At 49.5% G+C, this 25,439-nt stretch overlaps 1 protein-coding gene across 1 annotated transcript in view; it reads left to right on the top strand.

Moving 5' to 3' along the window:
- The first annotated feature begins 267 nt into the window (after positions 1-267).
- ipo4 (importin 4) overlaps positions 268-25,439 on the top strand; it is a 112,382-nt gene continuing 87,210 nt past the window's right edge. The window contains exons 1-7 of the mRNA XM_070866662.1: positions 268-402; positions 6,535-6,621; positions 9,497-9,576; positions 11,446-11,487; positions 14,906-15,035; positions 15,839-16,018; positions 23,455-23,520. Coding sequence (XP_070722763.1) covers positions 337-402; positions 6,535-6,621; positions 9,497-9,576; positions 11,446-11,487; positions 14,906-15,035; positions 15,839-16,018; positions 23,455-23,520 — 651 coding nt within the window. The 5' untranslated portion in view covers positions 268-336. The remainder of the gene's footprint in view (positions 403-6,534; positions 6,622-9,496; positions 9,577-11,445; positions 11,488-14,905; positions 15,036-15,838; positions 16,019-23,454; positions 23,521-25,439) is intronic.

Genomic DNA, 25,439 nt, shown 5'->3' with positions numbered 1-25,439 from the left:
CCCAGTCACAGGGGGGGGCTGACAGTACAGACATCCCAGTCACAGGGGGGCGCTGACAGTACAGTCCTCCCAGTCACAGGGGGACGCTGACAGTACAGTCCTCCCAGTCACAGGGGGGCGCTGACAGTAAAGACCTCCCAGTCACAGGGGGGGGCTGACAGTACAGACATCCCAGTCACAGGGGGGCGCTGACAGTACAGACCTCCCAGTCACAGGGGGGCGCTGACAGTGCGGCGTGCGAGGGCTGAGGGCTGAGGCTGAGGGAGCAGTGAGCGCGGGGAGGGAGGGAGAGGAGGGGGAGGCCGGCGGCTGTGAGGGAACCGAGCGGCACAAACGATGGCGGAGATCCTGGAGAAGATTCTCAACAACCTGCTGGAGCCCGACACCGCCCTGATCCAGCAGGTGAGGGGGGCCCGGCCCGGCCCGGCCCGGCTGTGGGGGGGATGGGGGCCCGGCCCGGCTGTGGGGGGGATGGGGGCCCGGCCCGGCTGTGGGGGGGATGGGGGCCCGGCCCGGCTGTGGGGGGGATGGGGGCCCGGCCCGGCCCGGCCCGGCTGTGGGGGGGATGGGGGCCCGGCCCGGCCCGGCTGTGGGGGGGATGGGGGCCCGGCCCGGCCCGGCTGTGGGGGGGATGGGGGCCCGGCCCGGCTGTGGGGGATGGGGCCCCGGCCCGGTCCGGCTGTGGGGGATGGGGCCCCGGCCCGGCTGTGGGGGGGGGGGGATGGGGGGATGGAGGGGGGGAGGGGAGAGAGACCAGCGGTTGATCCCCCCCCCCAACTGCCGGCAGTTCAAACCCCCGGCGCGCGGCCCGCCCGGGCTGCTCGAGCTGTGGGTGGGCGGGGCGTGGGGACAGCTGTCAATCACCCGGGGGGGGGCGGGGCGGGGCCAGCGCTACTGGGAGGAACAATCCACAGGGGCGGGGCTAATGGGGAGAACTGTCCATCACCCGGGGGGGGCGGGGTCAGCGCCACTGGGAGGAACAATCCACAGGGGCGGGGCTAATGGGGGGGCGGAGTCTCCGCTACTGGGAGAAACAATCCACAGGGGCGGGGCTAATGGGGGGGGAGGCGGGGTGTGAGGTAAATCCATTGGGACGGGGTTAATGGGGGGTGGGGGGAGAACTGTCAGTCACCCGGGTGGGGGCGGGGTCTCTGCTACTGGGAGGAACAATCCTTTGGGGCGGGGCTAATGGGGTGGGAGAACTGTCCATCACCCGAAGGGGCAGGGTCTCCGCTACTGGGAGGAACAATCCATTGGGGCAGGCCTAACTGCGGGGGGGGGGGGGGTGAGGACAATCCACAGGGGCGGGGCTAATGGGGGGACGGGGGGTGGGGAGAACTGTCAGTCACCCGGGGGGGCGGGGCCAGCGCTACCGGGAGGAACAATCCATTGGGGCGGGCCTAACTGGGGGGGGGGTGAGGACAATACACTGGGGCGGGGCTAATGGGGGGGGCGAACTGTCCATCACCCGGGGGGGGGCGGGGTCTCCGCTACTGGGAGGAACAATCCATTGGGGCGGGGCTAATGGGCGGGAGGGGGGCGTGAGGACAATCCACAGGGGCGGGGCTAATGGGGGGAAGAACTGTCAGTCACCTGGGGGGGCGGGGCTAATGGGGGGGAGAACTGTCAGTCACCTGGGGGGGCGGGGCCAGCGCTACCAGGAGGAACAATCCACAGGGGCGGGGCTAATGGGGGGTGCCAGCGTGGAATTGTTAAGGGAAGGTCATGTCTGACTAACGTGATTGAATATTTTGAGGAGGTAACAAAAGAGGGTCAATGAGGGCAGTGTGTACGATGCAGTGTATATGGATTTTAGCAAGGCTTTTGATAAGGTCCCACATGGCAGACTGTTTACGAAAGTAAAAGCCCATGGGATCCAGGGCAAAGTGGCAAGTTGGATCCAAAATGGCTCAGAGGCAGGAAGCAAAGGGTAATGGTTGATGGGTGTTTCCAGTGGAGTCCCACAGGGCTCACTACTGGGTTCAGTGCTTTTTGTGGTATATATCAATGATCTAGACCTGAATGTAGGGGGTGTGATTAAGAAGTTTGCAGCTGATACCAAAATCAGCTGTGTGGTTGGTAATGTTCATCATCATAGGCAGTCCCTCGGAGTCGAGGAAGACTTGCCCCCACTCTAACTGTGAGTTCTCAGGTGACTGAACAGTCCAATACGAGAACCACAGTCCCTGTCACAGGTGGGACAGACAGTGGTTGAGGGAAGGGGAGGGTGGGACTGGTTTGCCGCACGCTCCTTCCGCTGCCTGCGATTGCTTTCTGCACGCTCTCGGCGACGAGACTCGAGGTGCTCAGTGCCCTCCCGGATGCACTCCCTCCACTTAGGGCGGACTGGTCTTTGGGCCAGGGACTCCCAGGTGTCGGTGGGGATGTTGCACTTTATCAGGGAGGCTTTGAGGTTGGTCCCTTGTAACGTTTCCTCTGCCCTCCTGGGGCTCGCTTGCCCGTGAAGGAGTTCCGAGTAGAGCGCTTGCTTTGGGAGTCTCGTGTCTGGGGGCCATGCGGACAGTGTGGCCCTGCCCAGCGGAGCTGGTCGAGTGTGGTCAGTGCTTCGATGCTGGGGATGTTGGCCTGGTCGAGGACGCTAACGTTGGTGCGTCTGTCCTCCCGGGGGATTTGCAGGATCTCGCGGAGACATCGTTGGTGGTATTTCTCCAGGCGTCTACTGTACATGGTCCATGTTTCTGAGCCATACAGGAGGGCGGGTATCAATACAGCAATGTAGACGAAAGCTGCGGACTGCAGGAAGAAATCAATCAACTGGTCAGGTGGGCAGAACAGTGGCAAATGGAATTCAATCCGAAGAAGTGTGAGGTAATGCATGGGAAGACAAGGCAAGGAAATACAAATAAATTGCACCACACTGAAAAGTGTAGAGGAACAAAGGGTCCTTGGAGTGCAGGTCCACAGATCCCTGAGGTCGCAGGCCAGGTAGATGAGGTGGTTAAGAAGGCATACGGAATGCTTGCCTTTATTGGCCGAGGTATGGAATACAAGAGCAGGGAGGGTTATGCTTGAACTGTATAAAACACTGGTTAGGCCACAGCTGGAGTACTGCGTGCACAGTTCTGGTCACCACATTACAGGAAGGATGTGATTGCACTGGAGAGGGGTACAGAGGAGATTTACCAGGATGTTGCACTGGAGAGGGTACAGAGGAGATTTACCAGGATGTTGCACTGGGGAGGGTACAGAGGAGATTTACCAGGATGTTGCACTAGAGAGGGTACAGAGGAGATATACCAGGATGTTGCACTGGAGAGGGTACAGAGGAGATTTACCAGGATGTTGCACTGGAGAGGGTACAGAGGAGATTTACCAGGATGTTGCACTGGAGAGGGTACAGAAGAGATTTACCAGGATGTTGCACTGGAGAGGGTACAGAGGCGATTTACCAGGATGTTGCACTGGAGAGGGTACAGAGGAGATTTACCAGGATGTTGCACTGGAGAGGGTACAGAGGAGATTCACCAGGATGTTGCACTGGAGAGGGGTACAGAGGAGATTTACCAGGATGTTGCACTAGAGAGGGTACAGAGGAGATTTACCAGGATGTTGCACTGGCGAGGGTGCAGAGGAGATTTACCAGGATGTTGCACTGGAGAGGGTACAGCGGAGATTTACCAGGATGTTGCACTGGAGAGGGTACAGAGGAGATTTACCAGGATGTTGCACTAGAGAGGGTACAGAGGAGATTTACCAGGATGTTGCACTGGCGAGGGTGCAGAGGAGATTTACCAGGATGTTGAACTGGAGAGGGTACAGCGGAGATTTACCAGGATGTTGCACTGGAGAGGGTACAGAGGAGATTTACCAGGATGTTACACTAGAGAGGGTACAGAGGAGATTTACCAGGATGTTGCACTGGAGAGGGTACAGAGGAGATTTACCAGGATGTTGCACTGGAGAGGGTACAGAGGAGATTTACCAGGATGTTGCACTGGAGAGGGTACAGAGGAGATTTACCAGGATGTTGCACTGGAGAGGGTACAGAGGAGATTTACCAGGATGTTGCACTGGAGAGGGTACAGAGGAGATTTACCAGGATGTTGCACTGGAGAGGGTACAGAGGAGATTTACCAGGATGTTGCACTGGAGAGGGTACAGAGGAGATTTACCAGGATGTTGCACTGGAGAGGGTACAGAGGAGATTTACCAGGATGTTGCACTGGAGAGGGTACAGAGGAGATTTACCAGGATGTTGCACTGGAGAGGGTACAGAGGAGATTTACCAGGATGTTGCACTGGAGAGGGTACAGAGGAGATTTACCAGGATGTTGCACTGGAGAGGGTACAGAGGAGATTTACCAGGATGTTGCCGGGACTGGAGAATTTTAGCGATGAGGAAAGATTGGATAGGCTGGGGTTTGTTTTCCTTGGAACAGAGGAGGCTGAGGGGAGAGCTGATTGAGGTGTATAAAATGATGAGGGGCCTGGATAGAGTGGATCGGACGGACCTGTTTCCCTGGGCAGAGAGGTCAACAACCAGGGGGCACAGATTGAAAGTAATCGATAGGAGGAATCCCCGGCCCAAGACCGCTCAAAATGGAGAAGCATCCGGGAAGGCGGCGAACACCTTGAGTCTCTACGCCGGGAGCACGCAGAAGCCAAGTACGAACAGCGGAAGGAGCACACGACAAATCAAGCCCCCCCACCCACCCTTCTCTTCAACCACCACCTGCCCCACCTGTGACAGAGACTAGGTCCCGCATTGGTCCCTTCAGTCACCTGAGAACCCGTCCTCGACTCCGGGGGAGCTGCCGAAGAAGGAGATTGAAAGGGACGAGGCCTTGCTCCTGTCTCCACCATCTCGAAATCCCCATCAGCTGAGGAGTAAAGTTAAAAATACTGGACAGCTGCACTTCCAGCTGATGCTTTGATTTTTGTTTTAAAGAAATGTATTACCTCGGTCTGCTTGCTCCCTATCGCTTCAGTAGGGACTGCAACATTGGACAACTAGTATAGGAATGCGCAAGGTCTGGAGCTGCTGGAGAGCGACAGTTCTCTCTTCCATTTAGGGATGCCCTGTGTGGCTGGTAATAATGATGGCACATCTTAACATAAGAACATGAGAAATAGGAGCAGGAATAGGCCACCTGGCCCCTCGAGCCTGCTCCGCCATTTAATACGATCATGGCTGATCCGATCATGGACTCAGCTCCACTTCCCCGCCCGCTCCCCATAACCCTTCACTCCCTTATCGCTCAAAAATCTGTCTCTCTCCCCCTTAAATATATTCAATGACCCAGCCTCCACAGCTCTCTGGGGCAGAGAATTCCACAGATTTACAACCCTCTGAGAGAAGAAATTCCTCCTCATCTCAGTTTTAAATGGGCATTCCTGAGACTATGTCTCCTAGTTTTAGTTTCCCCTATGAGTGAAAATATCCTCTCTACATCCACCTTGTCGAGCCCCCTCATTATCTTATGTTTCGATAAGATCACCTCTCATTCTTCTGAATTCCAATGTGTATAGGCCCAACCTACTCAACCTTTCCTCATAAATCAACCCCCTCATCTCCGGAATCAACCGAGTGAACCTTCTCTGAACTGCCTCCACGCAAGTATATCCTTTCGTAAATATGGAAACCAAAACTGCACGCAGTACTCCAGGTGTGGCCTCACCAATACCCTGTATAACTGGAGCAAGACTTCCCTGCTTTTATACTCCATCCCCTTTGCAATAAAGGCCAAGATACCATTGGCCTTCCTGATCACTTGCTGTACCTGCAGACTATCCTTTTGTGTTTCATGTACAAGTAACCCCCAGGTCCCGCTGTACTGCGGCACTTTGCAATCTTTCTCCATTTAAATTATAATTTGCTTTTTATTTTTTTCACCAAAGTGGATAACCTCACATTTTCCCACATTATACTCCCATCTGCCAAATGTTCTTTGTTGCGGGCAGAATAGAACCTTTTGTCCGCTGCATTAGTAGAAGCAAATGAATGGCAGTTTCTGAAGTTGAATGAATATTGTAATGAATTTGAAGTGGTCTGTCACTAATCGTAACATTATCATGAGAGAGTATTGTGAGCGTTCATGAATGTTTGTTGTGAAGTAGGATCTTCCCAGGCAAGGAGTGGGTATAAGGCACTTTTGAACTGTCCAAGTCGCTTAAGATCCAGTGCTTATTGACAGGGGTGTGAGCTTTAAACAAAAACAAAGCATCTTTATCCTTTTTGGGGGTCAGGAGTTTGAACGTTGCTGTTTTTGAATGAACTGATTAGACTGTTAGGAGTGCTGCTTTCTCCCAGATCTGTCTTTCAGGAGAAATATCTTTACTGCTGGGAGTGCTAAGAATGTGGAACTCTCTACCTCAGGGAGTAGTTGGGGCGAGCAGCATACGTGCATTTAAAAGGAAGCTAGATAAGCACATGAGGGAGAAAGGAATAGGAGGATATGCTGATGGGGTGAGGTGCAGCGGTGTGGGAGGAGGCTCGTGTGGCACACAAACGCCGGCATAGATCAGTTGGGCCGAATGTAACGTGTAATTCTGTGCCTCTTTTCCCACCCACAGGCCACAGGTCAGTTGAAGGAGGCATTTAAGGATCCCTCAGTGGTTCCTGCACTCTGCACCATCCTCACAAGCTCACCAAACCCTCAGGTAAACCGCTTCCAACGTTTCTTTCGATGGTTTTAGCGTAAATAAGGAGAAACTATTTCCTGTGACAGGAGGGTCGGTAACCAGCGGACACAGATTTAAGATAATTGGTAAAAGAACCAGAGGAGGAAATGAGGAGAATCTTTTTTTGCATAGCAAGTTACAATCTAGACTGCACTGCCATAAAGAATGATAGAAACAGATTCAGCGGTAACTTCCAAAAGAGAATTGGATAAGTACTTGAAACGGAAAAACATTGTAGGGCTGTGGGGGAAAAGCAGGTGAGTGGGATTAATTGGATAGGTCTACCAATGAGCCGGCACAGGCACGATGGGCCGAATGGCCTCCTCCTGTGCTGTATCATTCTACGATTCTATGACCACAGTCCAGCGAGCAAGTGGATCTGCATGCACCAGAAGTGTTAGCGGTCAGATTCCTAAAAGGAAGGTGCAGGAATTCTGTTGGGATTCAAGGAGGATGAGGAGGATATCTCCTCGGGAGGAGAAGAACACTTGGTAGCCCTTGTTACAGCTCCCAGCAGCTTGGGAGAAGCTCTGGACGTGTCGAGTGGGGAGACCTACTCATGGGGAGATTAATGGCCTAATCCTCTAACTAAGGTAGCAAGTCTCTGAGCCACCCAGACCAGAAAAGTCCCAGGTTCAATCCCTGGGCAGTGCTGAGTCAGTTGCTCTCATTCACGATTGACTTCCGGGTCCCTGAACTAGAAAGCGGAACATCAGCCAAGGGTCTTGCTCCAGTGACACTGACCCCCCCCCCCCCGACTCCCTTGTGTGGTTATCGAGTGAAGACACATTAGGTCCGCTGGATTGCCCATCATAGGAACATTAGGCCAGTAGGCCCCTCGAGCCTGCTCCGCCATTTAATACGATCATGGCTGATCCGATCATGGACTCAGTTCCACTTCCCCGCCCGCTCCCCATAACCCTTCACTTCCTTATCGCTCAAAAATCTGTCTCTCTCCACCTTAAATATATTCAATGACCCAGCCTCCACAGCTCTCTGGGGCAGAGAATTCCACAGATTTACAACCCTCTGAGAGAAGAAATTCCTCCTCATCTCAGTTTTAAATGGGCGGCCCCTTATTCTAAGAACATGCCCCCTAGTTCTAGTCTCCCCCATCAGTGGAAACATCCTCTCTGCATCCACCTTGTCGAGCCCCCTCATAATCTGACACGTTTCGATAAGATCACCTCTCATTCTTCTGAACTCCAAATGTATAGAGGCTCAACCTACTCAACCTATCTTCATAAGTCAACCCCCTCATCTCCGGAATCAACCATGGTGGAATAGTTGGCGGGCTCACAGGGGGGGTGGGGGGGGGTTTGAGTGAGAGACGCACACTGGGCATTGCATCCCATAATGTAACACGTCAAAGTTAAAATGGCACGGTGGTATAAGTTGCATTTCACGAAGTCGGGATGTCCCAAAGTGAATCCAAAGGTCGTGGGTTCCACTCAAGAGACTTGAGCCCATAATCCAGGCTGACAATCCCGGTGTCAGTACCGAGAGAGTGCTGTCTTACGGGTGAGACATTGAACCAAGTCTGCTCTCTTGAGGTGGACGTAAAAGATCACTCGGCCGCTATTTATCTCATAATGAACATCATTAAAACTGATTGCTTATTTTATGTTTCTGTTTGTGGGAGCTAATTGTGCATAAATTGGCTGCCGCATTTCCCTACATTACAAAACTGCTTACACTTCAAAAGTACTTTATTGCCCGTGAAGTGCTTTGGGACATCGAGGTCGCGAAAGGTGCTTCATCGATGCAAGTCTTTCTTTCTTGTGCTGAGTGAGCGATGGAGTGAACGTGAGTGGAAATGGTGCTGCCCATTAAAAAGCAGCGTCTGTCTCGGATGTGAGCAAGTCAGCAGGCACCTTGCGACGCTTCATACCAATCGCGCTCAAGATCACTCCTGCTCGTGGCGCATATTGAGTTGGAAACGGTTTTCATGGGGCTACAAAAGCCCGGGGGAAATAATGGAACCTTCCCACTGTGGCATTGCTGACGTTAATGTCTGCACCATTTAAAGTCACTGATCGTTGGCCCGGAATTTGCAGTGAGTCATAACGGCGAACTGTCAGCGTTCGTCGTCATCACCTCTCTGAAACTGACCGTAACTTCAGGATTTAGCGCATGCGCATTTAAACGCGGAAACCCTGTAGTTGCGGTCAGGCATTCACTACTGTGACACGGGCTGTACTGTGGAAGACCCCCCCACCCCCCTGCCATAGCTGGCTATTAGTGAAATCAGTGAGCTTTTCCATGCTAATTTCGCTGTTAAACACCCCATTAAATGTTAGCCTTGTTGGAATAGGTGTAACTGGGGTTTTAGCAACGTGTTGACTGCTAAACAACCGTTCTGGCCCTGAAAAACTATTTTTTATATTTGCGGAATTTCTCCATTTTGATAAATTACAATTTAAAAAAAATCTAAAGCTTGTTTGATATTTCAGCTTCTACCTTCACCCCATGTATGTCACAATCTTTATTTCGCTCGCTAACTTTAAAAAAAAAAGTGAGGCTAAAAGCTGCTTTTTATTTCCTGGTTTGCTGACGGTGAGAATTTTTCGATGTGATTGGCTGCTCAGACAGCTTGATGGTGGCACTGCGGCACTATTGTTCACTGCTACAATCAATTACAGGTCGAGAAACCCCACAGTTTGCGCGAGATCTCTCTGGGAAGCTTTCTGCTGACTGCAAATGACGGGTCATTAACGTTCTTGTCTAACCGGCTTCCGTTTCTTTCGGCCCGGTGGTATTTTGTTTCCGGGTGCATTTCGTCCCACTTCCCCATCTCCGCCCCCCCCCCCCTCCAGCTATCAGCGAGCTCACTTTCTTTCCCCACCTGCTTTAGATCCGTCAGTTTGCAGCTGTGCTCGTGAGAAGAAGAGTTGCTAAACACTGGAAGAAACTGTCGGCGGATCTGAAAGAGAAGTATGTGATTGATCTTTTCAAATTTCCAGCTAATAAAAGCCTGCAGCTGCACCAAGTGTGTGGTTTTAACAGTAAGAGCATTGCTCTCTCAACCTCTGGGACCTGGGGGTCCAGTCTCAGATTTTGCGGGGTGGGCAAGGGAAAGGAGGGCCCCTCTCTTGCTGATGGGGCACAGGGTTAGACGGGGGGAATTAAGTTTCCCTCTCTGTGACGTACCTTGAGTACTTGACAGGACTTGCTTTAATGATGTATGCACAGGTGCAGGCCGTTCCATTGCAAGCGTTTGGAAAAATTCTGGGTGCATCACTGAAGGGAAGCGACGCAGGGCCAGAGGGAGTTGCATGGTGCAGTGGGTTAGAAACTGCCCCGTTACATTTAGGACCGTGCTCCAAATTCAGTGCAGATAGAGCATGACGGTAGCTATAAGGAGCCTATGCAAAATAATTGTGGGACCATCTCAGCTAAGTTCCTAATGGGCAGGATCCCCAGCACAAAACAGCCCTTCATTTGAAATAAAACTGGTAAGAACAGTTGCAGGATGGCTGATTTTGAAAATCATCTCACTCGTGCAGTCTGAAGTTGGGGTGAGGGCTATTAGAGACAGCTTTATTCTGCATCTAACTCATCTCAATCTGGCCTGGGAGTGTTTGATAGGGGACAGTGTAGTGGGAACTTTACTCTGTATCTAACCCCGTGCTGTACCTGCCCTGGGAGTGTTTGAAGGGACAGCGTAGAGAGAGCACTACTCTGTATCTAACCCGTGCTGTACCTGCCCTGCGAGTGTTTCATAGGGGACAGTGTAGAGGGAGCTTTACTCTGTATCTAACCCCGTGCTATACCTGCCCTGGGAGTGTTTGATGGGACAGTGTAGAGGGAGCTTTACTCTGTATCTAACCCCCTGTACCTGCCCTGGGAGTGTTTGATGGGACAGTGTAGAGGGAGCTTTACTCTGTATCTAACCCCCTGTTCATGCCCTGGGAGTGTTTGATGGGACAGTGTAGAGGGAGCTTTACTCTGTATCTAACCCCATGCTGTACCTACCCTGGGAGTGTTTGATGGGACAGTGTAGAGGGAGCTTTACTCTGTATCTAACCCGTGCTGTACCCGCCCTGGGAGTGTTTGGGACAGTGTAGAGGGAGCTCTACTCTATATCTAACCCGTGCTGTACCTGCCCTGGGAGTGTTTGATGGGACAGTGTAGAGGGAGCTTTACTCTGTACCTAACCCGTGCTGTACCTGCCCTGGGAGTGTTTGATGGGACAGTGTAGAGGGAGCTTTACTCTGTATCTAACCCGTGCTGTACCCGCCCTGGGAGTGTTTGGGACAGTGTAGAGGGAGCTCTACTCTATATCTAACCCGTGCTGTACCTGCCCTGGGAGTGTTTGATGGGACAGTGTAGAGGGAGCTTTACTCTGTACCTAACCCGTGCTGTACCTGCCCTGGGAGTGTTTGATGGGACAGTGTAGAGGGAGCTTTACTCTGTATCTAACCCGTGCTGTACCTGCCCTGGGAGTGTTTGATGGGACAGTGTAGAGGGAGCATTACTCTGTATCTAACCCCCTGTACCTGCCCTGGGAGTGTTTGATGGGACAGTGTAGAGGGAGCTTTACTGTGTATCTAACCCATGCTGTACCTGCCCTAGGAGTGTTTGATGGGACAGTGTAGAGGGAGCTTTACTCTGTATCTGACTCTTGCTTTATAGCACGTGGAAGGTTTTACCTGTCTGTTATTTGAATGCACTGTTAATGAGTGCTGTGCGTGCGTGTTTTGCGAGATGTTAAACTGAACAAGCGTTTGAGTATTTACATGGCTCACTATCTGGCAGCTTGACGAGGATGTACTAACAGATTCTCTGTGTTTCCCCCTTCAGTTTGAAGCCAGTGGTTCTGCAGTCTCTGCAGCAGGAACACGAGTAAGTGATCAGGCCGTACAATACTTGGGGCATTGGGGAGGATTGCTGAGAAATGGTGAAGCAGTGCCCAGCCCCTTCTAATATCTGTATGTAGTGGAGGAGCTGCGGGCCACTGGAATACGGAGTGGCTCCTGAGACTGTGAGGGAGCATCACAGCAAAGGATCACTCCCTGTAGGACAGACAGTAGATTGACTGGAATAAGCATTACCAAATGTCAGGACAATCTATATCCTTTTAATAACCGATTTGTGAAAGTTAGAGACAGTAATATTCCTGACAATTAACCATATTTATTATTGTTTCGAAACATTCACCTTAAGACTACAAACTGAGTCCTTCTCATGTGTATCGACCTCCCTGGCCATCAGGAGCGATTCCCTACCCAGGCTGTTCATGCTGCCACCCTGAACCAGACTGTTCGCAACATTGGTGTCATATTTTACCCTGAAATGAGCTTTCGTCTACATATGCGCAGCATAACTCAGACCACCTATTTCCCCTCCGTAACATCTCTGCCCCCACCTCAGCTTATCCGCTGCTGAAACCCTCAACCGTGCCTTTGCTACCTCCAGACTTGACTATTCCAACGCACTCCTGGCCGGCCTCCCACATTCTACCTGAAGTCAAGTTGAGCTCATCCAAAACTCGGCTGCCTGTATCCTAACTCGCACCAAGTCCCGCTCACCCATCGCCCCCTGTGCTCGCTGACTTACATTGGCTCCCGGTTAAGCAACGCTTCGATTTCAAAATTCTCACCCTTGTTTATGGCCCTCGCCCCCTCCCTATCTCTGTAACCTCCTCCAGCCCCTACAAACCCCCGAGATGTCTGCGCCCCTCTAATTCTGCCCTCCTGAGCATCCCTGATTATAATCGCTCCACCATTGGTTGGCCGTGCCTTCTGTTGCCTGGGCCCCAAGCTCTGGAACTCCCTCCCTAAACCTCTCCGCCTCTCTACCTCGCTTTCCTCCTTCAAGACGCTCCTTAAAACCGACCTCTTTGACCAAGCTTTTAGTCACCAGCCCTAATTTCTCCTTATCTGGCTCGGGGTCAAATTTTTAATCCCATAATACTCCTGTGAAGCGCCTTGGGACATTTCACTATGTTAAAGGCGTTGTATAACTACAAGTTGTTGAAGGTAGCTGAAGAGTCTAACTGAGTGAAGCTTTACATGCTCTTTATATCGTGTTACAAACAGTCATACAGTGTCTCAATTCTTGCTGTGTTGAGGGTTTTATGACCCTTGGGCCATCAAACGGGTTGCTAAATCACACAATCACAGAATCTTACAGCACAGAAGCAGGCTCTTTGAAAGAGCTGACCAATTAATCCCGGTCGCCCCCCCCCACCCCCCTGCTCTTTCCCCCCCCCCCATAGCTCAGTAAATCTTTGCCCAATGTGGGGTTGGGGGCGGGGGGGCCGCCTCAATCTGGTCAGTATCCTGTTCCGTTGTCTAAAGTTTCATTCTCCTCCAGTGTCATTGTGAACAAAGGATAGGATTTGCCGGCCTACTCTTTAAAACGATTCTGCCTACTCGTGCGGTTTAACCACGATTGCGACCGTCAGCTGTTCTGTCTTCATTCCATACACAAAAAAAAAACCTGTAAAAACATCTCTATTCTGACACCAAAAGCCTGCTTGGCCAGACGAAAGCAAATCCAAAGCGGTCCAGCTCAGCCAGTATGCAGCACTGAGTACAGATGAGAAAATTGAGCCATCAAATCACACGATTTTTAAAATGTTACCTTTCAAAGCAGTCAATCCCAATCCAGAAAGTAGCAATCAAATTCCTAAGCAGACTTTAACTTGGTACAAGGCGCCTCCTTGATTATTTAGCTCACTGAAAATGTACGCTCTTAACCAACATTGATAACATAAACATGAAAAGTAATTCCCACTTAAATTCATTCTTGCTTCTTCGCGCCTTGCTCTCTCTCTCTCTCTCTCTCTCTCTCGCGCGCTCCTCTTCTCACGTTTCAACAGGCCCAGAGAAAGCCTTAGGGTGAGTGATCCAGGAAGCACTTGGGGTGGGGTGGGCGAGAGACCCGGTGTCTGGGGAAAGCACTTGGCAGGCGGGCTGGGAGGGACTCCTGTCACTGTCTGGCTGGAAGAGCATTCCAGGGCGGGTGAGTAAGCGTTCTCCTTGCGCCTTGCCAAACCCCCAGCCCCTCCCGCCTTACCCACAGTTACACGTAGCTCCAGCCTCCACTCCCTCTCTGGTTGCAGCCCCCTACCCCCGGCCCTCTCGGCCTGCTCCTTTTCGTGCTTCAGCCCCTTGTTTCCCCCCCCCGCTGCTGCTTCCTGGCCTGACCTGCAGCCCACCTTTGCTCTCTCAGCCACCCGTGTTGCAGACCTTTCCGAAAGCCTCACTCCGTCCACATAACTCAGTATATTTGCCATCCAGGCCTTTAAAAATAAAAAAGGAAAGCGATAGATACAGAGTCGGTAATGAACATGAGACCCCCCCACACACACACACACACACACACACACACACACAATCAGAGGGGAAAAGAGGCAGAGAGGAGACACTTGCAGGAAGAGTGAAACTGAAAGAGCCCGACAGAATGGCACAGACACGAAAATCTCAAAAGTGTGTGACAGAGAGAGAGACATCGTGTAAGCAACGCAAAAAGATTTAGCGAGTGGGAAAGAAGCAGAGAGACATTTACAGGAATTACATAACATTACGTCCGTAACACCGCCTGTCTCCGTGCCTGCCTCAACTCATCGGCTGCTGAATCCCGCATCCATGCCTTTGTTACCTTTTGACGCACTCCTGGCTGGCCTCCCACATTCTACCCTACGTAAACTTGAGGTCATCCAAAGCTGGGCTGCCCGTGTCCTAACTCGTTCCAAGTCCCGCTCACCCATCCCACCCCTGTGCTCGCTGACCTATAGTGGCTTCCGATTAAGCAACGCCTCGTTTTCAAAATTCTCATCCTTGATTTCAAACCCCTCTATGGTCCTCGCCCCCTTCCTATCTTTGTAATCTCCTCCAGCCCCACAACCCCCGGAGATGTCTGCGCTTCTCTAATTCTGCCCTCTTGAGCCTCCTTGACTATAATCGCTCAACCATTGGTGCCTGTGCGTTCAGCCTCCTGAGCCCCAAGCTCTGGAATTCCCTCCCTTTACCTCTCTGTGCCTCTCTCCTCCTTTAAGACACTCGAAGCCTACCTCTGACCAAGCTTTTGGTCATCTGCCCTCATTTCTTATGTGGCTCGGTGTCAATTTTTGTCTGGTAACACTCCTGTGAAGCATTTTGGAATGGTTTCCTACGTTACAGGCACTATATAAATACACGTTGTTATTGTTGCAAGTGAGTCTGATTGAATGTAGCTGTAGACGTGTTGTGAGTAAAAGTTTCCACTGTCCGAATGTGGCGGCCTGTTCTCACACCCATTTCGTTCCCTTTTTCAGACACAAGGTACGGCACTCGGTCGCCCAACTGGCTGCGATCATTGTCAAGCACGAAACGCCAGAGAAATGGCCGCAACTTCTTCAGTTCATAACTCAGTGGACCAAAAGCAATGTTCCAGAGGAGAGACAGGTGTGTAAAGGGGGATGTGACCGTCGCGTCGGTAATGTAGCATTGGCTCGGGTTCCCAACTCAGTAATTCGGTGACATTTTCATTGTGGATGTGATTCCACCCGTCTGAAGGGGATGTCTTGCGTCCACATCCGTTTGAAAGAAAAATGATGGTGTTTGTGTGACTGAGGTCGAGTACTGACTCTCGATAGGTGATTCATCATAGACAGTCCCTCGATCGAGGATCACTTGGTTCCACGTCAAAAAGTTCACAGGTGTTTCAATGAAGGACCTAATATTCCAGATCCCGAACTAAATTATGAAGGGTGAAAGATGCCTGGGCGTGGAGTTTTTTAACACGTGGGGTGGCCGTTGTACACCAGCCATCACACGGACTTGACAGAACTAGGTCTTGGTCCAGTGGCAAGGGTTACTCAAGACAACTGGAGACCAGCTCTGCTGCACAGACCTAGTGCGCTCACATATCGCACAGTGTGGTGATTACAAAACAGTGGGCTCCATTACTGAGATTCCTATCCCTGTCACCACGCCCCCCCACCTCCCCCAAATTTACTCACTTTTTCCTTTCCTTTTAATGGCGTGCAGTTCCTGTACTTCCCTGGAGCGACCAGAATGATACCAGAGCTAAAAGGGTTAAATTATGAGGATGGGTTGCATAGACCTGTCTGATTTATGTCCCCGTGCTCGTGGTGGTAGTTGTTGGGTGTCGCTGGATTGAGACGTAATGACGGGGGGTCGGGGGTGGGCGATGGGGCAACAGGCGGCAGTAACTGGTGCATGTTCTCTTTGGTCTGGGGCTCCAGGTTGGGATGCTGCTGCTGAGCACTGTTGTGGACATCAGCACCGAGTCGTTCAAGCGCCACTTCCGCGAACTGATGCGACTCTTCCATCAGACCCTGGAGGACCACGACAACCCGCTGGTGGTCTTCTACACCATTCAGACACTGACTGCTGTGGTGTCGTACATGGGAACCGATGAAGTGGTAAGTTTCGCCTGGCCAGTAGGAGCGCTGTGACCTGTGCGCTGCACTCACCACCGTTTTTTTGCATCCACTGATCACCCACGACAGAAATCGGAATTGCTACACGCAATAAAGACCAAGGTCCATCCGGTTCACCGTCCACCATCCTGGTAGTCACGCGATCCAACGATACTGGACTTGTTGACTAATCATAGCAATCCATCTCTTATCGATAAGACTACAACAGACCCAGACATGAGGCGAGGAAAACTCTAGTGGTGGAAAGCTTTGGAAACCATAGGGCCTGTAAGTGGTATTGAATCATTTCCTGCCCCCCCACCCTTACAACAGTTCTAGACCCCGGGAATTATAGTAGTGAACAGAATACTCAGTTATAGACAGATCTTTCGGTCTCAACCATCACAATGCTTTTATTTAAGTTAAAGCACACACCTGCTTCCAGTAAAACACCCCCTGACGGCGTAAAACAAACACAGCTCAACACACACCACTGGCCTGACTGAACAAGCCCCTATTGCTAAGTACCCACGACTAAAACACTCCTACTTGGACAATGGGGCACCACTGAATCTGTCCAACAGACTGTGCGTATGCCTATTATCCGCGCAGGACCTCCCCACTAAACCCCTAAGGCTTGGCTGGCACACATGACACCCCTTCACACTATGCGGTGATCTAAAGGATGTGTCGGCTGGGATCATTCTCGCCAGTTACCCGTCTGGCTTCCTTGCTGCTTCTCCTGAGGAGGTGTACCTTCTGGTTCTGTACCAGTCTGTGCTTTCCAAGTCCAGTCTCGAGGTCGGCTTCCCAGTCGAAATAGCGATGCTCTCTTTGCTCGTAGACGAAGGTTTCTTCTCTCCGTCCCAGGCGACGTGCTCGGTCCTTGAATGCGTTGAACGAAGCAAGCAAGTGTAGAAGAGGAGAGAGAGAGAAACGGCAGCAAACCGTCGTTCTCTTATACCTGAAAAATGCTGAATCCTCGTGCCAAAAAACAGCCCTTTGCCTGAGGCAGTCCAACTAAAGAGTAATCTTCGGCCTGTGCCTTTGTTACCGGGCTTTCCCTGGAGATAAAGGCTCCCAACGAGTCTGGGTGGCCAAATAGCTTCCTTTGTCCCGAAGTTCCCGCGCTCCGGGGCTATCTCATCCCGGATGATGGCGTGAGCACTGACCAGTTTACCCGATCTCTCACTGATGGGTTCCCATTACATGACAAAAGGGTCCTCCATCTGCTTTCAGCCATCCCAGACTATCCCCACCCACCAGATGTGTATTCCTCTGGAACATGCCTGGGCCCGTTCCAGCTCTTCTGAAATACGAAAAAGCCATGTCCAAAAAAAGCCCAAAATCCTGAAGTCTGTGTCGATGTTTCCGCCGATGCTTGCAGGCCAAAGTCACCTGTTCCCTCCCAAGCATGCTACACTTGCCACATATCATGTCTCAAATCACTCAGATACTGTCTCCCAAAGTGTTGCGTTTCTTTCAAAAAAATATCTCATTTTGTGTTACAATCAATACTATCTGCTCCCACTGTCGCCATACGGAGCCTGTTCTATAGATTGACCACTCGCTCGCTGAAATAATAGGGCCAATTTTAACATGGGTTGGGATTTGGGGGAGTGCAGGGGGCCTAATCTGATGTTAAAATTGCTGATGGAGGTAGTCAGGTTGCCGTCAGAATCTATAATCTATAATCTATTATCTCCACAGACACTCTCTTAAAATCCATTATTTGAACAGACGCTATCCACAGGCCGTAACCTGTTGTGTGTTTTTGTTAGACGCAGGTAACATTTGATGAGTGCAGTGCAAAGATCATGTGCTCCTGTCGGCCTGTAAGCTACAAGGCTACGGACCAAGAGTTGGAAAGTGCGATTAGGTTGGATAGCTCTTTTTCGGCTGGCACAGACAAGATGGCCCGAATGGCCTGCTTCTGTGCCGTAAACTTCTATGATTCTATGAATTTATTATCTCCACAGACTATCTCAGCATTATCCCTACAGACTATCTAGAAGCATTATCCCCACAGACTCTCTAACCATTATTCCCACAGACTCTGTAATCATTATCCCCACAGACTCTGTAATCATTATCCCCACAGACTCTGTAATCATTATCCCCACAGACTCTGTAACCATTATCCCCACAGACTCTCTAACCATTATCCCCACAGACTCTGTAACCATTATCCCCACAGACTCTGTAATCATTATCACCACAGACTCTGTAATCATTATCACCACAGACTCTGTAATCATTATCCCCACAGACTCTGTAATCATTATCCCCACAGACTCTCTAACCATTATCCCCACAGACTCTCTAACCATTATCCCCACAGACTCTGTAATCATTATCCCCACAGACTCTGTAACCATTATCCCCACAGACTCTGTAATCATTATCCCCACAGACTCTGTAGGAATTAAATTTAAAAAGTAGGACCTCAAAGGTAGTAATCTCAGGATTACTATCAGTGCCACGTGCTAGTCAGAGTAAAAATAGCAGGATAGTTAAGATGAATACGTGGCTTGAGAAATGGTGCAAGAGGGAGGGATTCAAATTCCTGGGACATTGGAACCGGTTCTAGGGGAGGTGGGACTAGTACAAACCGGACAGTCTGCACCTGGGCAGGACCAGAACCGATGTCCTAGGGGGAGTGTTGGGGAGGGTTTAAACTAATATGGCAGGGGGATGGGAATCTATGCAGGGAGACAGAGGGAAGTAAAATGGGGGCAGAAGCAAAAGGTAGAAAGGAGATAAGTAAAAGAGGAGAGCAGAGAAATCAAAGGCAAAAATCAAAAAGGGCCAAATTACAACATAATTCTAAAAGGGCAAAGAGTGTTTAAAAAAAACAAGCCTGAGGGCTCTGTGCCTCAATGCGAGGAGTATTAGTAATAAGGTGGATGAATTAACTGCGCAGATAGATGTTAACGGATATGATATAATTGGGATTACGGAGACATGGCTCCAGGGTGACCAAAGCAGGGAACTCAACATCCAGGGGTATTCAATATTCAGGAAGGATAGACAGAAAGGAAAAGGAGGTGGGGTAGCGTTACTGGTTAAAGAGGAGATTAACGCAATAGTCAGGAAGGACATTAGCTTGGATGATGTCAAATCTGTATGTGTGGAGCTGTGGAACGCCAAAGGGCAGAAAACGCTAGTGGGAGTTGTGTACAGACCACCAAACAGTAGGGAGATTGGGGATGGCATGAAACAGGAAATTAGGGATGCGTGCAATAAAGGTACAGCAGTTATCATGGGTGATTTTAATCTACATATAGATTGGGCTAACCAAACTGTTGGAATACTGTGGAGGAGGATTTCCTGGAGTGTATAAGGGATGGTTTTCCAGACCAATATGTCGAGGAACCAACTAGAGAGCTGGCCATCCTAGACTGGGTGTTGTGTAATGAGAGAGGATTAATTAGCAATCTTGTTGTGCGAGGCCCCTTGGGAAAGAGTGACCATAATATGGTAGAATTCTTCATTAAGATGGAGAGTGACACAGTTAATTCAGAGACTTAAAGAAACATAGAAAATAGGTGCAGGAATAGGTTATTCGGCCCTTCGAGCCTGCACCGCCATTCAGTGAGTTCATGGCTGAACATGCAACTTCAGTACCCCATTCCTGCTTTCTTGCCATACCCCTTGATCCCCCCCCCCCAGTGGACTACATCTAACTCCTTTTTGAATATATTTAGTGAATTGGCCTCAACAACTTTCTGTGGTAGAGAATTCCACAGGTTCACCACTCTCTGGGTGAAGAAGTTTCTCCTCATCTCGGTCCTAAATAGCTTACCCCTTATGCTTAGACTGTGTCCCCTGGTTCTGGACTTCCCCAACATTGGGAACATTCTTCCTGCAACTAACCTGTCTAAACCCATCAGAATTTTAAATGTTTCTATGAGATCCCCTCTCATTCTTCTGAACTCCAGTGAATACAAGCCCAGTTGATCCAGTCTTTCTTGATATGTCAGTCCCGCCATCCCAGGAATCAGTCTGGTGAACCTTCGCTGCACTCCCTCAATAGTAAGAATGTCCTTCCTCAAGTTAGGAGACCAAAACTGTACACAATACTCTAGGTGTGGCCTCACCAAGGCCTTGTACAACTGTAGTAACACCTCCCTGCCCCTGTACTCAAATCCCCTCGCTATGAAGGCCAACATGCCATTTGCTTTCTTAACCGCCTGCTGTACCTGCATGCCAACCTTCAATGACTGATGTACCATGACACCCAGGTCTCGTTGCACCTCCACTTCGATGGTATGAGACGTGAATTGGCTAGAATAGACTGACGAATGATACTTAAAGGGTTGACGGTGGATAGTCAATGGCGGACATTTAAAGATCACATGGATGAACTTCAACAATTGTACATCCCTGTCTGGCGTAAAAATAAAATGGGGAAGGTGGCTCAACCGTCGCTAACAAGGGAAATTAAGGATAGTGTTAAATCCAAGGAAGAGGCATATAAATTGGCCAGAAAAAGCAGCAAACCTGAGGACTGGGAGAAATTTAGAATTTAGCAGAGGAGGACAAAGGGATTAAATCGGAGGGTGAAAATAGAGTATGAGAGTAAGCTTGCAGGGAACATAAAAATTGACTGCAAAAGCTTCTATAGATATGTGAAGAGAAAAAGATTTGTGAGGACAAATGTAGGTCCCTTGCAGTCAGAATCAGCTGAATTTATAATGGGGAAAAAAGAAATGGCAGACCAATTGAACAAATACTTTAGTTCTGTCTTCACTGGAAATACTAGGGGACCGAAGGACTAAACTGAAGGAAATCCTTATTAGTCAGGAAATTGTATTAGAGAAATTGATGGGATTGAAGGCCAATGAATCCCCAGGGTCTGATAGTCTGCATCCCAGAGTATTTAAGGAAGTGGCCCTAGAAATAGTGGATGCAGTAGTGATCATTTTCCAACATGCTATAGACCCTGGATCAGTTCCTATGGATTGGAGGGTAGCTAATGTAGCCCCACTTTTTAAAAAAAACAAGGAAGAGAGAAAACAGGGAATTATAGACCGGTTAGCCTGGCATTGGTAGTTGGGAAAATGTTGGAATCAATTATTAAAGATGTAATAGCAGCACATTTGGAAAGCAGTGACAGGATCGGTCCAAGTCAGCATGGATTTATGAAAGGGAAATCATGCTTGACAAATCTTCGAGACTTTTTTGAGGATGTAACTAGTAGAGTGGACAAGGGAGAACCAGTGGATGTGGTGTATTTGGACTTTCAAAAGGCTTTTGACAAGGTCCCACACAAGAGATTTGTGTGCAAAATGAAAGCACATGGTATTGGGGGTAATGTACTGACGTGGATAGAGAACTGGTTGGCAGACAGGAGGCAGAGTCCTTTTCAGAATGGCAGGCAGTGTGACTAGTGGGTACCGCAAGGTTCAGTGCTGGGACCCCAGCTAGTTACAATCTCCATTAATGATTTACAATATACATTAATGATTTAGACGAAGGAATTGAGTGTAATATCTCCCAAGTTTGCAGATGACACTAAGCTGGGTGGCGGTGTGAGCTGTGAGGAGGACGCTAAGAGGCTGCAGGGTGACTTGGATAGGTTAGGTGAGTAGGCAAATGCATGGCAGATGCAGTATAATGTGGATAAATGTGAGGTTATCCACTTTGGTGGCAAGAACAAGAAGGCAGATTATTATCTGAATGGCGGCAGATTAGGAAAAGGGGAGGTGCAACGAGACCCGGGTGTCATGGTACATCGGTCATTGAAAGTTGGCATGCAGGTACAGCAGGCGGTGAAAAAGGCAAATGGTATGTTGGCCTTCATAGCTAGGGGATTTGAGTATAGGAGCAGGGAGGTCTTACTGCAATTGTACAGGGCCATTTGTGAGGCCACACCTGGAATATTGTGTTCAGTTTTGGTCTCCTAATCTGAGGAAGGACATTCTTGCTATTGAGGGAGTGCAGCGAAGGTTCACCAGACTGATTCCTGGGATGGCAGGACTGACATATGAAGAAAGACTGGATCGACTAGGCTTATATTCACTGGAATTTAGAAGAATGAGAGGGGATCTCATAGAAACATATAAAATTCTGATGGGACTGGACAGGTTAGATGCAGGAAGAATGTTCCTGATGTTGGGGAAGTCCAGAACCAGGGGTCACAGTCTAAGAATAAGGGGTAAGCCATTTAGGACCGAGATGAGGAGAAACTTCTTCACTCAGAGAATTGTGAACCTGTGGAATTCTCTACCACAGAAAGTTGTTGAGGCCAGTTCATTGGATATATTCAAAAGGGAGTTCTTTTTATCCCTTACGGCTAAAGGGATCAAGGGGTATGGAGAGAAAGCAGGAAAGGGGTACTGAGGTTGAATGATCAGTCATGATCTTATGAATGGAGATGCAGGCTCGAAGGGCCGAATGGCCTACTCCTGCACCTATTTTCTATGTAACCATTATCCCCACAGACTCTGTAACCATTATCCCCACAGACCCTGTAACCATTATCCCCACAGACTATGTAACCATTATCCCCACAGACTCTGTAACCATTATCCCCACAGACTATGTAACCATTATCCCCACAGACTATGTAACCATTATCCCCACAGACTCTGCAATCATTATCCCCACAGACTCTGTAACCATTATCCCCACAGACTCTGTAATCATTATCCCCACAGACTCTGTAATCATTATCCCCACAGACTCTGTAATCATTATCCCCACAGACTCTGTAATCATTATCCCCACAGACTCTGCAATCATTATCCCCACAGACTCTGCAATCATTATCCCCACAGACTCTGCAATCATTATCCCCACAGACTCTGCAATCATTATCCCCACAGACTCTGCAATCATTATCCCCACAGACTCTGCAATCATTATCCCCACAGACTCTGCAATCATTATCCCCACAGACTCTGCAATCATTATCCCCACAGACTCTGCAATCATTATCCCCACAGACTCTGCAATCATTATCCCCACAGACTCTGCAATCATTATCCCCACAGACTCTGCAATCATTATCCCCACAGACTCTGCAATCATTATCCCCACAGACTCTGCAATCATTATCCCCACAGACTCTGCAATCATTATCCCCACAGACTCTGCAATCATTATCCCCACAGACTCTGCAATCATTATCCCCACAGACTCTGCAATCATTATCCCCACAGACTCTGCAATCATTATCCCCACAGACTCTGCAATCATTATCCCCACAGACTCTGCAATCATTATCCCCACAGACTCTGCAATCATTATCCACACAGACTCTGCAATCATTATTCCCACAGACTCTGTCTATAATCAAATTATCGATGCTATGTGGAGGTGATAGTGTGTGTTATTCTTCGAAGTTGCGGGACCGGACAGTTATTCTCCATGTTCTTTGGTGGACAGTGTTCATTGTGTGCCGATGTGACCATGTTTTTCTCTTCATTCCGCAGAATATGATGCGCCCCATGATTCCAAAGCTGTTGATTGCGATCCAGACCCTCATTCAGCACAATCAGGTGAGCTGCTCTGGGATGGATGGCTGCAAGTTCACTGTGACCTCTGGGTCCGGAGCTTGTGTGACCACCATCCTCCCTCCATGCCGCTGCTCTGCTGGTGTCCAGCCAGTTACCCTGAAGATGTCGTCAAATCCCACTAAGCCTGCAAGACAAAGTGGAAATAACATCCAGAAAAACAACAATGACAAAATTCAAACTGATATTAACTTCAGGAACTTTTTCTTCTGGTATTTTCAGATCACAAAATGCCTCTTTCTATTTCTTTGTCTCCCAGGAGACGTTGACAGAAAGTGCACGCAGTAGCCTCCTGTAAGGTCCCCGCCAATATTACTCCGAGCTTTCTGTTCGGAGGTGCATAACCCTGATCCCCCTGGGGCAAGGAATAGCTTTCCTCTGTATGCTTCCTTCCCACTGCAGCAGGACTGAGATCAGATCAGGCACTCAGTGGTGTGTGAGGGGGGTGGGGGGAGATAATGGTTACTGCAGGAGGGCTCTGCCTATTATCTTTAGTCCTGCAGCATAATTATCTCGCTTTCTGGATGAAACATAGAAACATAGAAAATAGGTGCTGGAGTAGGCCATTTGGCCCTTCGAGCCTGCACCACCATTCAATATGATCATGGCAGTTCATGCAACTTTAGTACCCCATTCCTGCTTTCTCTCCATACCCCTTGTTCCCTTTAGCCATAAGGACCACATCTAACTCCCTTTTGAATATATCTAACGAACTGGCCTCAACAACTTTCTGTGGTAGAGAATTCCACAGGTTCACAGTTCGCTGAGTGAAGAAGTTTCTCCTCATCTCAGTCCAAAATGGCTTACCCCTTATCCTTAGATTGTGACCCCTGGTTCTGGACTTCCCCGACATCGGAAACATTCTTCCTGCATCTAACCTGTCCAGTCCCATCAGAATTTTATGTTTCTATGAGATCCCCTCTCATCCTTCTAACCTCCAGTGAATACAGGCCCAGTCGATCTAGTCTTTCTTCATATGTCACTCCTGCCATCCCAGGAATCAGTCTGGTGAACCTTTGCTGCACTCCCTCAATAGCAAGAATGTCCTTCCTCAAATTTGGAGACCAAAACTGAACACAATATTCCAGGTGTGGCCTCACCAAGGCCCTGTACAACTGTAGCAACACCTCCCTGCTCCTATACTCAAATCCTCTCGCTATGAAGGCCAACATACCATTTGCCTTCTTCACCGCCTGCTGTACCTGCATGCCAACTTTCAGTGACTGATGAACCATGACACCCAGGTCTCATTCACCTCCCCTTTTCCTAATCTGTCACCATTCAGATAATATTCTGCCTTCGTGTTTTTGGCCCAAAGTGGATAACCTCACATTTATCCACATTATACTGCATCTGCCATGCATTTGCCCACTCACCTAACCTGTCCAAGTCACCCTGCAGCCTCTTAGTGTCCTCCTCACAGCTCACACCGCCACCCAGCTTAGTGTCATCTGCAAACTTGGAGATAATACATTCAATTCCTTCATCCAAATCATTAATGTATATTGTAAATAGCTGGGGTCCCAGCACTAGTCACTGCCTGCCATTCTGAATGTGATTGTCAAATTGGGTGACTGGCAATCCAGGGATATGGGGAGAGTGCAGGCAAGTGGAGTTGAGGTAGAAGATCAGCCATAATCTTACTGAATGGCAGAGTCAGCTCGAGGGGCCGAATGGCCGGTTCCTGCTGCTATTTCTTGGGTTCTTATGTCCCTTTGAAAGGTTATGCTCATGGTAACCTTTCTGAATATTCAAGGGCATTTTTTTTACAACCTTCATCGAGTTAAAAGAACTTTGTGTTACAGCACTCAGCAGGCTGGGCGTTATTGTTAATTTTAATATAGCGGGAAGTGAGAGAGACAGGTGGTGCAGCAATATCTGCTCCTTGTACTGCTTTTTCAGGT

The sequence above is a fragment of the Pristiophorus japonicus genome, chromosome 23 (assembly GCF_044704955.1).
Source record: "Pristiophorus japonicus isolate sPriJap1 chromosome 23, sPriJap1.hap1, whole genome shotgun sequence".
Classification (NCBI taxonomy): domain Eukaryota; kingdom Metazoa; phylum Chordata; class Chondrichthyes; family Pristiophoridae; genus Pristiophorus; species Pristiophorus japonicus.
This window is presented reverse-complemented; position numbering and strand designations above follow the sequence as displayed.